Here is a 14330-nt window from a genome sequence, read left to right as displayed (position 1 = left end):
CGCAGAATACCGTATCAGAGAGAAATAGCTAGGCTAGTGTTAGGAGTTTCCGATTTCTGTAACACGTTGGATGTTCCTCGTATATGTAAAGTCCTTTTGCAAGATCACTTTGCCGCATGCAACATATTCGGTATCCAATCTAGTCTCGAATGTGTAATTTATTTAAGCACCTTGAGAAAACCATTATAGATTGACGTGGTTTAAAATTCAATTATATAATTACATAAACGTAAGTTTTCTTAATATTGGACGTGTAGAAATTAATACAAGATTCACTAATAATGTATTCAAAAATTTGGATCGAGAGTACGTATTTATATGACGTTTCCGAGACTTTGAAAAATAACGCGTTAAAGGATAATTTTTGAAGAATCTTTTCATGCATCGAAGGAACATCCCACACGTTTCACACGTTCGTAGAGTAGTGCTTCTTAGCGGATCGATGCTTTTACATCCTTGCTCTCTCTCTCTCTCTTTTTGCTAGATAATTTAACGACATCTAGAAAATGTGCTTGTTAGAAAATTTCTCGGCGCGTAAGTGACTTTACGAAAAAGAAAAAATTTTCCCAAAGAATTTTCGCAAAAAGAAAAGAGACGGCGCGTGAAAATTCTAGATGTCCAACATAAAATGTCGATGATCCCTTTAGGATCGAGAAAAGTTTGCCTTCTTGAGCTTATGAGGATCTCCTAGATAATCTCCCTATCCCAAGCATGGAAAAACGAGAAAGTCCGGAAGAAAAGGAAAAAAATCGCTCTCGAAAGAAATGCTCTCGAAAATCGAAAGCCGAATGACGAGAGTCATTCTTCTTGATTTCGAGTGGCACGAGCGAGTAGCAACCTCGAAACAGCCTCTTAGCGCATCCAATTCGTTTCCATTGAACCCTTATCCGGGTTTCTTTGTGAAACTCTTATGTACTGCATACAGTTCGCGTGCACATGATTATGTAACTAAGATCCAAAGGCACGAAGATCCCCGATTAATAATTGAATTTGTGAGAGAGTTTGTATGCGAGAAATCGCTTCGACAAGAATGAATGCTAATCCTTCGGTGTTTTACTTATAATTTGAAATGCAAATTTTAGATTAAAGAGGGTAGATCTAGATACTTTATACAAATTAATGCGCATTGAAGATAAAAGTAATGCGAAATAAACAATAAATGGAAAAAATAATTTTCTTAAAAGGTCAGAATAAAGAGCGGTTTCATTTTTCAACTATGTAGAAATAGCATTGCTGAGATACATTTCTTGATGTAATCCAATATATCATATGGTTGTTCGATTAATTTTTCATACGCAAGGTAATAGAATGTTATAGTACGTCAGCATAGCCATGACATGGTCACTTTATCATATATCGCTCTGAGAGTATCGGGAGCTCCTTGTTCAATTTCTTTTTAGGATACAATAGATGTACGGCGGAATAATATCGGAAAATTTGATAAATGACACGAAACGTATTTTACCGTTATATTACAATAGTATTGGAGATCAAGATTTTTTTAAGTGTCAGACGTGACATTCATTCCTCCAAAGGATTAACAATTCACGATAATGTCCGGCGGATCGTTTCGCTCTGTCGAAGATCGTAACATGTTAACTTTTACGAGCAGAAGACCAAAGTAGCAAAACAAATGTTTGCGTAAACCGCTTACCCAATCTCCCTTCCGACTTATCCTCTTTCCTGCCTCTCTCTTTTTGTCAAATGCTTACTTTCGACTTATCGGCGATGCAATCGCGATGATAAACCCGCAGAAGATGCACGTGTACAAGAAAACCCTGCAAGCGATGATCTATCCCATATCGTCCACCACTCCTCACAATTTCGTCACCTGGACCGCCACATCGCCGACCTATTGCTACGAATGCGAGGGTCTTCTATGGGGCATCGCTCGACAGGGAGTGCGATGTATGGAGTGCGGTGTCAAGTGTCACGAAAAGTGCAAGGATCTTTTGAACGCCGACTGCTTGCAGAGTAAGTATCAGCCTTTATTTTTGTAATTTAGCCTCCAAGCGCAATTTCCGCGGGTAGTTATAAAATTATTATAATTATAAGGATATATTCAATTAATTATATATTTCGTGTCGCGGTTAATTGGGCCCGTTTGAATTTTGTAAAAAAATGATATATATTTTCTAGATTTTTTTTCAGCACATTGATTTGACTTTTTTTTTCCCCCAATATTATTAAGTACTTCAATAAAAATTTTCAGCTTAAAAAAAATTTTTTTTTTAAAGTTATGTGAATATTTGTAGATTTATGTTTTCATGCACAGTGTACGAACAAAAAAAAAAAAAACAAAAAAAAAAAAAAAAAAAACGAAACTCTTTCAATACGCCGTAATCCTTTTATTTTTTTAAATTTGGAGAAATGCTTGGATAGCAGATAGTTATTAATATGTTTAATAAAAAAAAGCTTGTATTTTTTATTTTGGATATGATCTACAAATATTTTCATGCACACACCGTGCAGCCATCTAAAATTTAAAGGAGCTCTGCAAATATTCTTCCATAACTTCGGGAAAAAATTTCTTTTTAAGCAGAAAATTTTTATTTAAGTAGCTAATAATATTGTATTGATATTGTAAAAAAATTAAAAATATTTATCAAACGTTGCTCTACAAAAAAATCTAGAAAATGTACTACTCATTTTTCGAGCTTTCAAACGGGTATGCCCCCTTAATCGAGATCTACTATCGTACGAGATGACTAAATTTTGAAAGAATATTAAATAAATTAATATTATTAATTAACCAAAATCTCCTGGACAAAGTTAATCGTCAATAATTGCATGTGTGTATATGTGTGTGTAAAGCGATTTTTTTCTCCACAGAGAAGTTACAAATGTATTTAGAAGACTCCGAGACTCTAAGGTCACAAAGGCTTTTCTTACCGAACAATATATAACCGTAATTAAGAGCTTCCGATTTAGTCATTAACGAGTGTAGAGTAGTAAAATCGGTTGCCTCTTGGCGAAGGAATAAGAGTCCAAGTGAGATCGAGAAAGGCTTCGTGGTTCGTTAGACAGAGATTGGTGCGAATGAATAAATTTCAACAGACATACATTCCATTCTATTTTTCTCTTAATCCTTCGTCGCAAATTAATACTTAATTTTCTCCGTAAGACACTCCGACTTTAATCCGTTGCATCTTGCAGTCACGCTGCTATTTCCATCGTCTTGTCAATAAACGGATATTATCCTCGTGCCGTAAAATCGATTCGACGGAATAATCGAGCGATTGAATTTCATAGATATTAAATTATTTCCTACGGAAAAATAATTTTTACGAATACTATAGCAATAAACCATTTCGCATTTTGATTCGCATAGATTCGATAAATGAATCGATAATGCGATGCGAATTTTATAAATCAATTTTCATTGTCCGGAAAAATCGAGAGGCAACGACACTCGTAATGTCCACCCGTCCCCATCACACTTTCAATTTTCTCCCCGACGAGATCTTTCCTATATGTATTCTTTCCTCGCGACACCATTCGCTATCGATTTGTGTAACATTTCGAAACTAATGATTCCCATCATGTACCCGATAAAATCTTTCCTCTCGATCGGACATTCCGACACGATTAATTAAAAATCTCTCTACCTTCGATTCATCGACAGTTTTCCTTGTCTTATAATTCCGTTTGCGATTACATAAATCACCCTTATTCAGCGCTGTAACTTTGACGTGCCAGGTTATTACATCGCTCACTTTCTTCAAGATCTTCTCTTTCTTTCTTATATAACTGTCATTTGGTCCGCAACAAGATTTCCAGTTCGTAATTGAAATCGAGTAAGCAAAATTCGCGCTCCCGTAGAATTCGAAACACGATTTTCAATCATCACGGATTGCATGCAAAATATTTCGTTATTATTCGCCATCATTCTTACATCTAATATCTCTGATATCCAACGATTACGTGTCATCGAAATTCACGTAATTATTATGCAACGCACAAAATGCATAGCTATTTATCACGATCTGTGATACATGTGTTTTTCAGTTTATATATAATTTTACGAAATGCGATACCTCGATCGTTATACACGCCACATCATATTATTAGTGCTCTATTCAGGCGCGATACTGGAGCGCGAAAATATTAGTATTACACAATCACGTGTCGATGATACGAATCACGGTTTTTATGATGTGTGCAACCTCGAGAAAAATCCCAATACAAATCTCTTGTTTATAAGCTTTTTATCAGTCGATCTCGAAAAATACATCCGGTGTATACATTTTTCTCTCTATCAGAGATAAACATTTAATTGATATCGACGATAACACATGGACACTCCGATCTTGGCAAATGACAATTAATTTGCAATAAATATTCGCATGTAAATAATTAATCGATAATTTTATTAATGAACTTTTAATAGTGCAGTCAACTAATATGCCTATATATGCAAATATACGCGAATCTCGAATATATTAATGTTTCACTATCCCATTCATTCTCTAGGAGCGGCTGAGAAAAGCTCGAAGCACGGAGCTGAGGATAAGGCGATTAGCATAATTACGGCGATGAAGGAGAGGATGAAGCAACGAGAACGAGAAAAACCGGAGATCTTCGAACTGATTCGGTGAGTTTTCGCTTACATTTCCGCTCGCTTCTTTTTCTTTTCTTCTTTTGTCGCAGCCACGGAAATCGATCTATAGCAATGAGAATCGTACTGTCGATCGATGACAGTTGAAGGATGAATAGCGTCGATCGATGTAGATCGATCGCGACGCGATTCACCGATCGCCACTGCTCGCTGTTTTATTCCGAATTAAAAAGTCCACACATTGTCAGTTTCGAAATAAATTACGTATGTATCTTGCAAAGGGAAATGTTCACCGTTGCCTATGAAAACGGTAAAGTTTTAATGGTGAATCAAGAGCCATTTTCAATTGCGATAGAATTAATTAGTCGCCGCTATTAAAACAATTCTTTCGAGGCTCATCCCCGCTTTGCGTGAGATGAGAATATAAACGATTCCGCGAATAAACTGTCGCTACCGAATCGAATCTATTATACACGATCTCAAATATCGGAAATCGTTAAATGCTCTATAAAGATTGTTTGCACGAATATTAGCTATGACGTAACTTCTGAGTAGCAGTGTGTAAACATACATGGACAATGCTTTACGGATGCGGCAAGCACGATCCATATTCTAAACTTCAAGTTCATTCTGTTATCTTCGTTGGTACAATGTATTTGTTTTACGACTTTGCACATAATGCATTTTTCATTATTGAAAATCTATCATCTATGATCAATAATCTTTCTGTTTAATCGCTGAAAGACGCGGGAATCTCAATATGCACAAACAAATTAGATTATATTCAGATATGGTAATTTTTATATGAATAATATATAAATTGGGAAATATGTGTGTAAAACAAGCGCCGCGGGGACAATGATTAAGGAACGTCGTCATTAATAATGACACATTATTCAATTATAATAATCCCCACAATATCATCGATTTAATGGTGTATCAAAATGTAGCAAAATACGTTTGAATGAACATGTTACTCTGTTCGGTCAAATAAACTGTCGGGAAACTAAATAATAATAAGCTAAATAAATAAGCTAATAATCTCACAAATTAATATTGTCCGCTCATTAATCGACATTGACATTTATGTGTATACTTGACATATCATTTTTAATTGAAATTTTGAATCCATACTTGGGGCACATGAGAGAAATAAAAATCTAATTATTTATCACGTTATTTAACACATTCGACGAATTAAATAGATATAAATATATTTACACGACAGAGGTCATTTTGATTGATTTACAGTTCGATATTCTATCAAACAGATCACATGTGTATTCATCGTTCACGGTCGGTTTGCGTAATAAATGATAAGTGGATAACGCATACGCGGCTTAGACACGCGGTATCGCTATAATAACCGTCTAATCACATTTGCGTACCTTACGTCAATCTGTCGCTTATCTCTGCCGTCGCTCGTTCCATAATCAATTAAGCGTCGAGTTATTCGAGACGTCTCAGCCTCTCGCGCTCCATCTTGATCTTATTATCCGTATCAGTTTATCTTGCAGCGATTATAAATATTAAAAAAACCAATTGGGCAGTCATACAATATTAATGAACAATGTTGATTAATATCGCTCGTGTGCGATCTGAATTACGAAAGACCGAAGAATTGTGCCGATAAATTGATCGATCAATACTTGTTCAATTAGTCGCATATCGGCACGTTATGGAAATACGTCTCTTTTGGGATATATATATAATTGGAAAATGTGTTTACGCAATTGTGGCGAGATTAATTGCGTAAAGTAGTCAATTATTCTACGGCGAATACACATATTGATAATTTTTGCAAATCATTTTCAATTAGCGCGTTGAAAATTTTCTCCGATGTACTTAACGAAGATGATACTTTGACGTTTCATCAGTAAACATATGAATTAATTAGTGTACATTAATATCCGCGGATATTAATGCGCACTAATATCTTCTTCGTTTATGCCGAGTATTATCGTAATTTAGCGCTTCTACCGTAATTAGCACGCGCGAAATTAGAACAGCTGCAACGTTCATTATCACGCGTTCTAGGAAAAGCGCTCGAGTAGCTTTTGCAAGAAATATTAACATCGCGAAATGTTGCGCTCTCGTAATAATTATACATATTATTGAAAATTATAATTAATTTAATATCTCAGGCGACAGTAATCAGTTGTCAATTAAGAGTCGTCCGCTCGTTCACCGGCGACAGACTGGAATTAATCCATAATTAAAAGGGACAAATACAGCGATGCAATGGCGACGGTGGCAATGGTAACGGAGTAATATGTAACGAAGAGCAAGCAAAGCTAAAACGCGAAATCGTCACCGTTACAAGGCCCGATCTTGTCTTCTCTGGACGCATACTAATCGCCGACAATCCCGTCGTGTACGAATCTTGTGGATATAACGCTGCTCATCGAGCGCCGATATCGTACTATCGGGCAATCAACGTTCTCGTTAGCGGCTTGATCGATGACCAGTCGCTTTAATTAGAGACGACCGCTTGTCCAGGGCGTTCCAAAAATTTCCATCAACTTAATTGCCGCCGCGACGTATACGCTCGATTCTCGCCGTTTAGCCTCTCTGATCGCGATATCGGACAAAAATTTAGCAAGAAATGACACCTTGAACAATTGATCCTACAGAGAGAATTCCTAAACTGTCGTATAGATGATCGTTCATGTTTCGCTACGAATCGCTAAAACAAGCACGACGTTTTTACAAAATTGCAACAGGATGGCTAAATACACGTGTCGATTTAAATTTTGCTTGTCACGTTGCCTTTTTCCTTTTTCCTTTCTTTTTTTTTTGTATTGCAACATTGCCAAGAAAATATTTCGTTATCGAAATAATCTTCCTTTGAGGATGTCTCGTGACGAAAGTAGTTTCGCAGCGAAGGTATCTCGCGACGGGAAAACTATTTCAAAAGATTATCTCGGAACGACGATGAGTTGACGACGCGACAGAGACAGATAAGACGAGATCGCGGCCGATGACACAGCTCATGTGAAAGAAAGTCTCGTCGGAGTTTAGGTCAGTCTTCGGGGTCGACGAAAAGGCGCACGCGGGTCACATGACGGCGGTGGAGCAATCGGTTTTGGACGGTACCAGCAAATGGTCGGCGAAGATCGCTATTACAGGTTTGTGGGCAGCTCGTGCTCGGCGGGTCCTAAAGTTGGTCTTTGTGCACCCTGTGCGACGAGCGAGCATCAGTATCGGTGCTCGCCCCGATACATACATATATGTACTGCGTATGCCTACGTATTCTTTGATCTACGAGTCTCACCCTTGTGTGTATATTCCCATACATATATATACTGTATACATATACGTAATGCGTGTACGCACACAATTTTACACTTTAATATTCTCTTCCTATTATCGTTATTATCGTCAATACGTACTTTACATCGTCAGATCAGGCGATAATGACACTTGGCTCTTGATGGCTACCGCGCGTGATTGTGTTTTATTGATTGCCATGAACGTACCAACATTATGCAATGACTGACCGTCCCATTATGTAATTCCATTATTGAAACATCGTTTGACCATCGTGCGACAAAGCGAACGTTACGGGTTGTCTTGTGTTCGAACTGCAAATCGTTCGGATAAACTTGTTTATTTCTAACTCTATATTTTTTCCTTTAACTTCTTTACACAAGTTGGGATATACTTCGCACCCGACAACTTAACTGTCTCGCGAGCTTACGTAAAGTCACGATGGACGAGCTACTTTCGTGTATCCTTTTCTGGAAGCACCTTGACTTACATCCCCCGCAACTATCCCGTTTGAACGATATTAAAACTATTGTGTGTATGCGTGTATACGCTATGCTGTTGTTTTATATATGTGTGTGCGCGCGCGCGCGTGTGTTGCATTTTTTTTTTTTGCAATCTTATATTTGTCCACTGGATGTCATGGTATTACGCGTCTTGACTCTCTTAGTTTACGACACTATTAATTGGACATGGTATTCGCCTCTTTCTCTTCCTTATTAGTGTTTTTATTTTTTTCTTCTTCAAAATTACTTCTCTTTGCTCCAATTTCGTGGCAATTTTCCAGCTACCATTGCTGCAATCCTCTTTCTCAACAAAATCGGCGAAATCGAGTTTGCAAGCAATTCTCGCCTTGTTCGTGCGCTCTCAGCGATTCGCAGGAACTTTTCTTCTTCAGGTAGAGAGCGCGGAAATTCGTATTTCAAATGAAATCTCTCGTGAGTCGGTTCATCCAGCAGTTCTCTCAGAAACAACAGGTCGATTGCCATCGTGCGGTGAAATGCCCCTCTCAAAATTCTCGAAATACAACTCGAACAGTCAATTCACTTTTTATTAGTAAAAATCATAAGTTCACTGTTTTCTACGCGAGCCAACATTTGTTCATTTACGCATTCTGTTTACGCATCAACATGAAGATGTATGAGTTTTCACAGTGTGTACGTGTGTGTATTTATCTACGTGCTGTGCGGTCGTGCTGGTCAGGTATCACGCGATGCTCCTCTCTCTTCGGTGGGAATTCAATCGAAAGTCTATTAAGGTCACGTGGCAACTTGTTGTAGCGGCAAGTATGTGCCGTTGTCATTGTTTAAGGTAAACTCTCGGTCTGATAGTCGTCGAGCTTCCATGAACGCGAATCCCTGACCGATAGGCCAATACCATCCGTCCATGGAAAGTAATTTACATCGATCACTTGAATTTTACAGATATATCCAAGATATATCGTTCTCTTTTCCTGCGTTCTTTTCCTGCGAAATAATAATCGAAGCATCGATCATCGTCTCGATCGACGCATCATTCCAGTTTCTGGATCGAATCCTAGCGTTTCGAGGTAGAAAGTCTCGCGTGTCGAAGATAAGGAAAATGAATTCATCTCGAAGGATACTGGATTGGTTTGGTAAAGCTGCATTTAACGCACTACATTAGAACGGGTATTGCGTGTCAAAGATAAGGGAGACGTGTATTCCTCCTGACATACATTTCGAGAAATAAATTGCATTTATGAATTATGGATAGAGCAAAGTTTGTCGGACGCAAGACAGGAATAGGTCGATATATCCTATGAAACTCGAGCATAGTTTCTTCATTTGAAAGTGACCTTATAAAGTTATTGCAATTCTTTCAAAAAAAGTAACAAGTTAATATCGTTTATCTACTTCTCGTAAACAAACAGTGCTGAGCTGTATCGATTCCGTGATTTCTTTTCCGCGAGCTATTACCGTAGAAAATATATTGCACGAGAGAAGTGCGCGATCGTAGAAAAAGTAACCTGACCGAAATAAAACGCGCGACGCGTGGGTGCACATTTTGCCTCTTTTGTATTCATCATCTCTATTCCGCGCGGTAACGCATCCCCGAGTTCATTGTGTCTCCGAATCAAAGAGAAAACGAGTCTCTTTCTTTCGTTTGTCGCTTCATACCGCGTTGGGAATAGAAGAAACATACGTATATATAGTCTTTTACAACGTACTCGGTGTACTTTACCGGAGAGAAGTTTAACGGCGGTCGATCCATGGTCGTAATTCAAAAGAGAATTTGCTCCATCAATTCTTTCTTATTCTCCGTATTCGAAGAAAATCAAATTTTCGGAAGAATTTTATCTTCCTTCTTTTAAAATAATTATAATTTGGCTACGAAATTACACTTTAATGTATAATTTTTTATAAAAAAAGTTTTAACATATTCTCTCTCTTTCTTTCAATAAAGAATCAAATCTTCGATCACGGATAAAAAGTATTCGTAATTATTCTTCGGTGAAGGAGAAAAAAAATTAGATTTTCCCAAACTTGTATAGGCACGCGAAAATTTATTTTTAATTTAATAAATGATTAATTATTTATGGCAAAACAGCGTTTGATATCTCTCTAACTGCAGATCATTGGCTCATGGTTATAATGCGGACGTTGCGTGCATAAAGTTGTTTATATATTTGTCTTCGTGAGACGATTATTACTGCGACTAGGACATCAACGGAAGTCCCGTATTGGCGATCCGCCACATAAGTCGAGCAACAAGTTTTCTTATTACAAGCCGACAGGCGCATCGCCTCAATCATCTCTCCATATGAAACGATACTAACTTTACGATGGCAGGATGTTAACAGGTGGTATGGCAACGCTTATTACCATACTTGCTCGTGGTGTGACAACGCGTGTATGATCGATTGACTTTTTCTCGTGTATTTCGCATATTTTGGACGAAACTTCGATAGAATTTCAATGATATTCCATCGTTTGGAGGACCCTTCAACGATTCGATTCAACTTCGTTTCATCTACTATATCCCTATATACGATTCTCAAATATCCTCGTTCTTCTTCGATGTAAATAAAGTCGATCGCGCAGCTTCTGACCGATCTGTATTTCGAGTAAGGGTAGTCTCCCCTTTCCAATCGTCATTTCATACTTATTCGTCGAATTCCGTACAGAATATCGTCGAGAAATTGCGAAGGATATAGGAAGGACAGTTGCCAGAGCTAATCCATCTCGGATTGAGGCGCGGATTTCAAACACACGTCTCGCTTTGCTTTCACGCGAGATACACACAGGTGTCGAGATACACTTATATTACAGGGGTTAATCCCCGGGAAAAATACTACCTAGTGTCCTGCTACGCGAATGCGTTCCCGCTAGTATAGCTGAGCTACTGAATATGACCGCCGCCGCTGTTGTTGCTGCTATTGCTGCTGTTGCTGCTGCTGCTGCTGGATGGCTGTTGGATAATTACGGACGATCTCCCGCCTCGCAACGATCCCACGTCCTTCGGTGGCCTCTGTAAGACGTACACTTTTCTGGTCGCCTTGATGGTGCCCCATCTCGAGGGAGAGGGGGGAGGGGGTTCTTTTCTCCGAACAGTTTTTAAGAGCGTGAAATGACGACGGCACGAAAGGGGTACGAGAGGTTGTCGAAGGACGATCCGATGACGAGGGCATTGTCTTCTTTTCAGCACGACGTTTTCAGTGGACCCGGATACGCACATAGACAGTCTCGAGCAGGCCGAACAGATCGTCCTTGAGGGTACCAGCAAGTGGTCCTGCAAGATTGCCATCACAGGTGACACGATACTGATACCTTTAGAGCGTTTTTAATGACCATTCACCACAATCTCAATAATGAACCACTCAAATCTTCTGTAATCACACACGCTTGAGACACACAATTACACGAAAACTTATTAAAATTTTATGAAGGCGAATGTAACATTTGTTCTTTCTTGTAAAAAAAAAAAAGAAAAAAATTTCTCTCTTCTCTCTTCTCTTTCTGAATCACGAGAGCAAATTTTCTAATCAATGAGATATACCGGGATGTGTGCGATGACTGCGGATTCGCTGACAGATTCTCGGACGAACTTAGAATTAAAGCTCCCTTCTCGCGGAAACATGATTGCAGAATTATCCGAAAATCCGTAATCGAGAGCAGAAGCAAAGCATTATGCATCTTGTGCGAAGTTCATCAAGCGCAGTCTCATATATATCTCGATTTTCCATCACCGTCTTTTCATGCACGCGACTTTCGCGATCCAAGAGCAAAGATCTATGTAACAAAGCACTATCGAGGGTGATAACGGATTGTGATATATGAAGCACAACGCCGCATATTCTCCGCGTTGTACTCGCAGTTGTACACCGGCACACCGGTGCTTGTGTATTATGTACGATCGATGTACTCCCGTCCCTCACGAAGTTAAAGCTCTCGAGGGTCGATCGAGGGAGGGACGTAAACATGAATTTCCGAGTCGTCGCTGTGTCACGCGTTCTCTCTCTCTCTCTCTCTCTCTCTCTCTTTTTCGCGAAGTTTCGAAATATATTAAAGTTGAATGACGTATTCGCTATTGTATCCTCGTTGCGTTCTTGTTACAATGAAAAACTAAGGTAATTTGTGCGAAGTTCCGCCGTTCGGTCGATCGAAACGCATAATACAACACTCCTGCATCGTCCTCGGTTTTAACGAAGCGATTTGAACGTATCTGACAGCTACCTCGTATGCATTTCTAGGATGGCGTTGTGTCGAATCGAACGGTGAATTATGTCATATACATATATGTGCACCGTCCTCGTCACCGGGAACTGAAAGTTACTTCCGATCATGCAAGGCGCGTTACGTTTGACAGCGGCGAATTTTAATTGTCACGATTTTTATCAGATCGTTCCCGTTGCCGTTACGCTGTAACGTCAATAAAAATGCCAAACGCCGAGGCGTGTAATAACATTGCACGATGTTACGGGGATAGCGCGTATGTCGTAGGGAATTACACTTTCCCGTTTGAGATTGGAATCGCGGTGCATCGCCGCGAACGACGTGGCAGATGAGAACGCCGCAAACTGCATATGTAAGGTATGCGCTCTTTCTCGGAGGAGATCGATAGTTCAACGTACAGACAAGCGCGGGATAGCTGTTCTCAGCCTCCGCGGCCCATTCACGTCGCGCTGTATGAATACGTGTATTTTTTTATCTATCTCGGAAACTGTATAAAAGAATACAATCGAGAACAAGAGGATATTTCTTATTAACCAAGAAATACTGAAGGGTTCTCGTCGTGGGGACATGATACTATTCTATCGCTTCATCGCGAGGAGATATTACCGCGATCCTCTCTCAACACGCTTATCTAATATTTTAAGCATGCAAAACGAAATATGCCAACGTATCCGGATTGACGTGGATCGCAGCCAATAATAAGGATACAGTCGAAATACGATTCTGGACGTCACGTCGGAGAACGCGAGAGAATAAAGGAATTTGATGAAAAGAAGAGATCCCATGGGATTCCAGTTTTTTCCTTTCGTCGTTCTCACAAAAGTGCTGGCGGTAGTGAAATCTGCGAATGGCTGTTCTCTCTTGGAGACGCGCGTCAACCGTACTCCCGCTACACAGATTCACAGTGTTTCGTGTCTTGAGTTAGAGAAACTTACGTGCGAAACTCTTGACAACTTGATTGTCTTAAATAACTGAAAGCCTCGAATATAGACGCTAACATTTTGAGTACAGAGATACTTTATATATCTTATTATCATTCACATAACATCTAAAATTTCGATAATAAAACATCATAATATGTGTATATTCCGATATTTCTTCTCGCGTTAATCGAAGCTGAACGAAAAATTGTACAGACAAGAAAAAGAAACACGAACCTTAAACGAGTCACGTGCAATTTATAAATTGCATTTCGCGCGCTTAACGTAATGCAAGAGACGGATGAACGCCAAGAGAGAAAGGCACTTCATTATTTACGATCAGCTGGAAAGATGAACGAGCAATATTTTCGCGCAGAGCGCATTCCGACCAAGGGAAGTCGATAAACAGAGTCAGTATAGCGAGTTGCAACGAAACTTTTTTGCCTTTCAAAAGCTGCCGGAATATCCAGCGGCGCTCTCCTAGTCTGCCGCTAACGGCGGAAGTGGCGAAAAAAAGAAAAAAAAAAGGAGGTCGGAGGTACGTAAAAGGGAGGCTACGGTCGTCCCGGTGAAACGGAGATAAGTAAATAGGACACATAGCATAAAAAAAAAGAAAATCAGCGGGATGGTCTGCCTTAAACGTGACGTCTTCTCTTTCCCGACCATTTTATTCCCTCCATCGCGAGCGTTTCCTTCCTCGCGCCTTTATATACTCCCGCCCGCTCTTGATTACTCGAGCAGAGGGATTTTAAATAATCAGAAAAGGAGCAAGAGAGAGAAAATTGAAACGTTTTTTGAATGTTGAAGTTACCTCAGATATTATAAATCGCCGTTGTCAATCGATCATTGCTTGATTAATCGTATCTTGCAATTTTTATTTTAATAAAAGAT

General features: G+C 39.2%; 1 protein-coding gene across 19 annotated transcripts in view; it reads left to right on the top strand.

Annotated features, from left to right (window-relative positions):
• The window catches only part of LOC138939392 (protein unc-13 homolog B-like), a 161152-nt gene that overhangs the window by 127549 nt on the left and 19273 nt on the right, over nucleotides 1–14330 (top strand). For 17 of the 19 annotated variants that reach the window (XM_070307113.1, XM_070307116.1, XM_070307119.1 and 14 more), the window contains 3 exons: nucleotides 1755–1974; nucleotides 4474–4594; nucleotides 11489–11595. In XM_070307113.1, coding sequence (XP_070163214.1) covers nucleotides 1755–1974; nucleotides 4474–4594; nucleotides 11489–11595 — 448 coding nt within the window. Of the gene's footprint in view, nucleotides 1–1754; nucleotides 1975–4473; nucleotides 4595–7579; nucleotides 7687–11488; nucleotides 11596–14330 lie in introns of all 19 variants that reach the window. The other 2 variants (XM_070307118.1, XM_070307115.1) reach the window with 1 other exon arrangement.

This window comes from Polyergus mexicanus, unplaced genomic scaffold (genome assembly GCF_030449975.1).
Source record: "Polyergus mexicanus isolate NDT 795.1 unplaced genomic scaffold, iyPolMexi1.0 SCAF_14, whole genome shotgun sequence".
NCBI classification, from domain to species: domain Eukaryota; kingdom Metazoa; phylum Arthropoda; class Insecta; order Hymenoptera; family Formicidae; genus Polyergus; species Polyergus mexicanus.
This window is presented reverse-complemented; position numbering and strand designations above follow the sequence as displayed.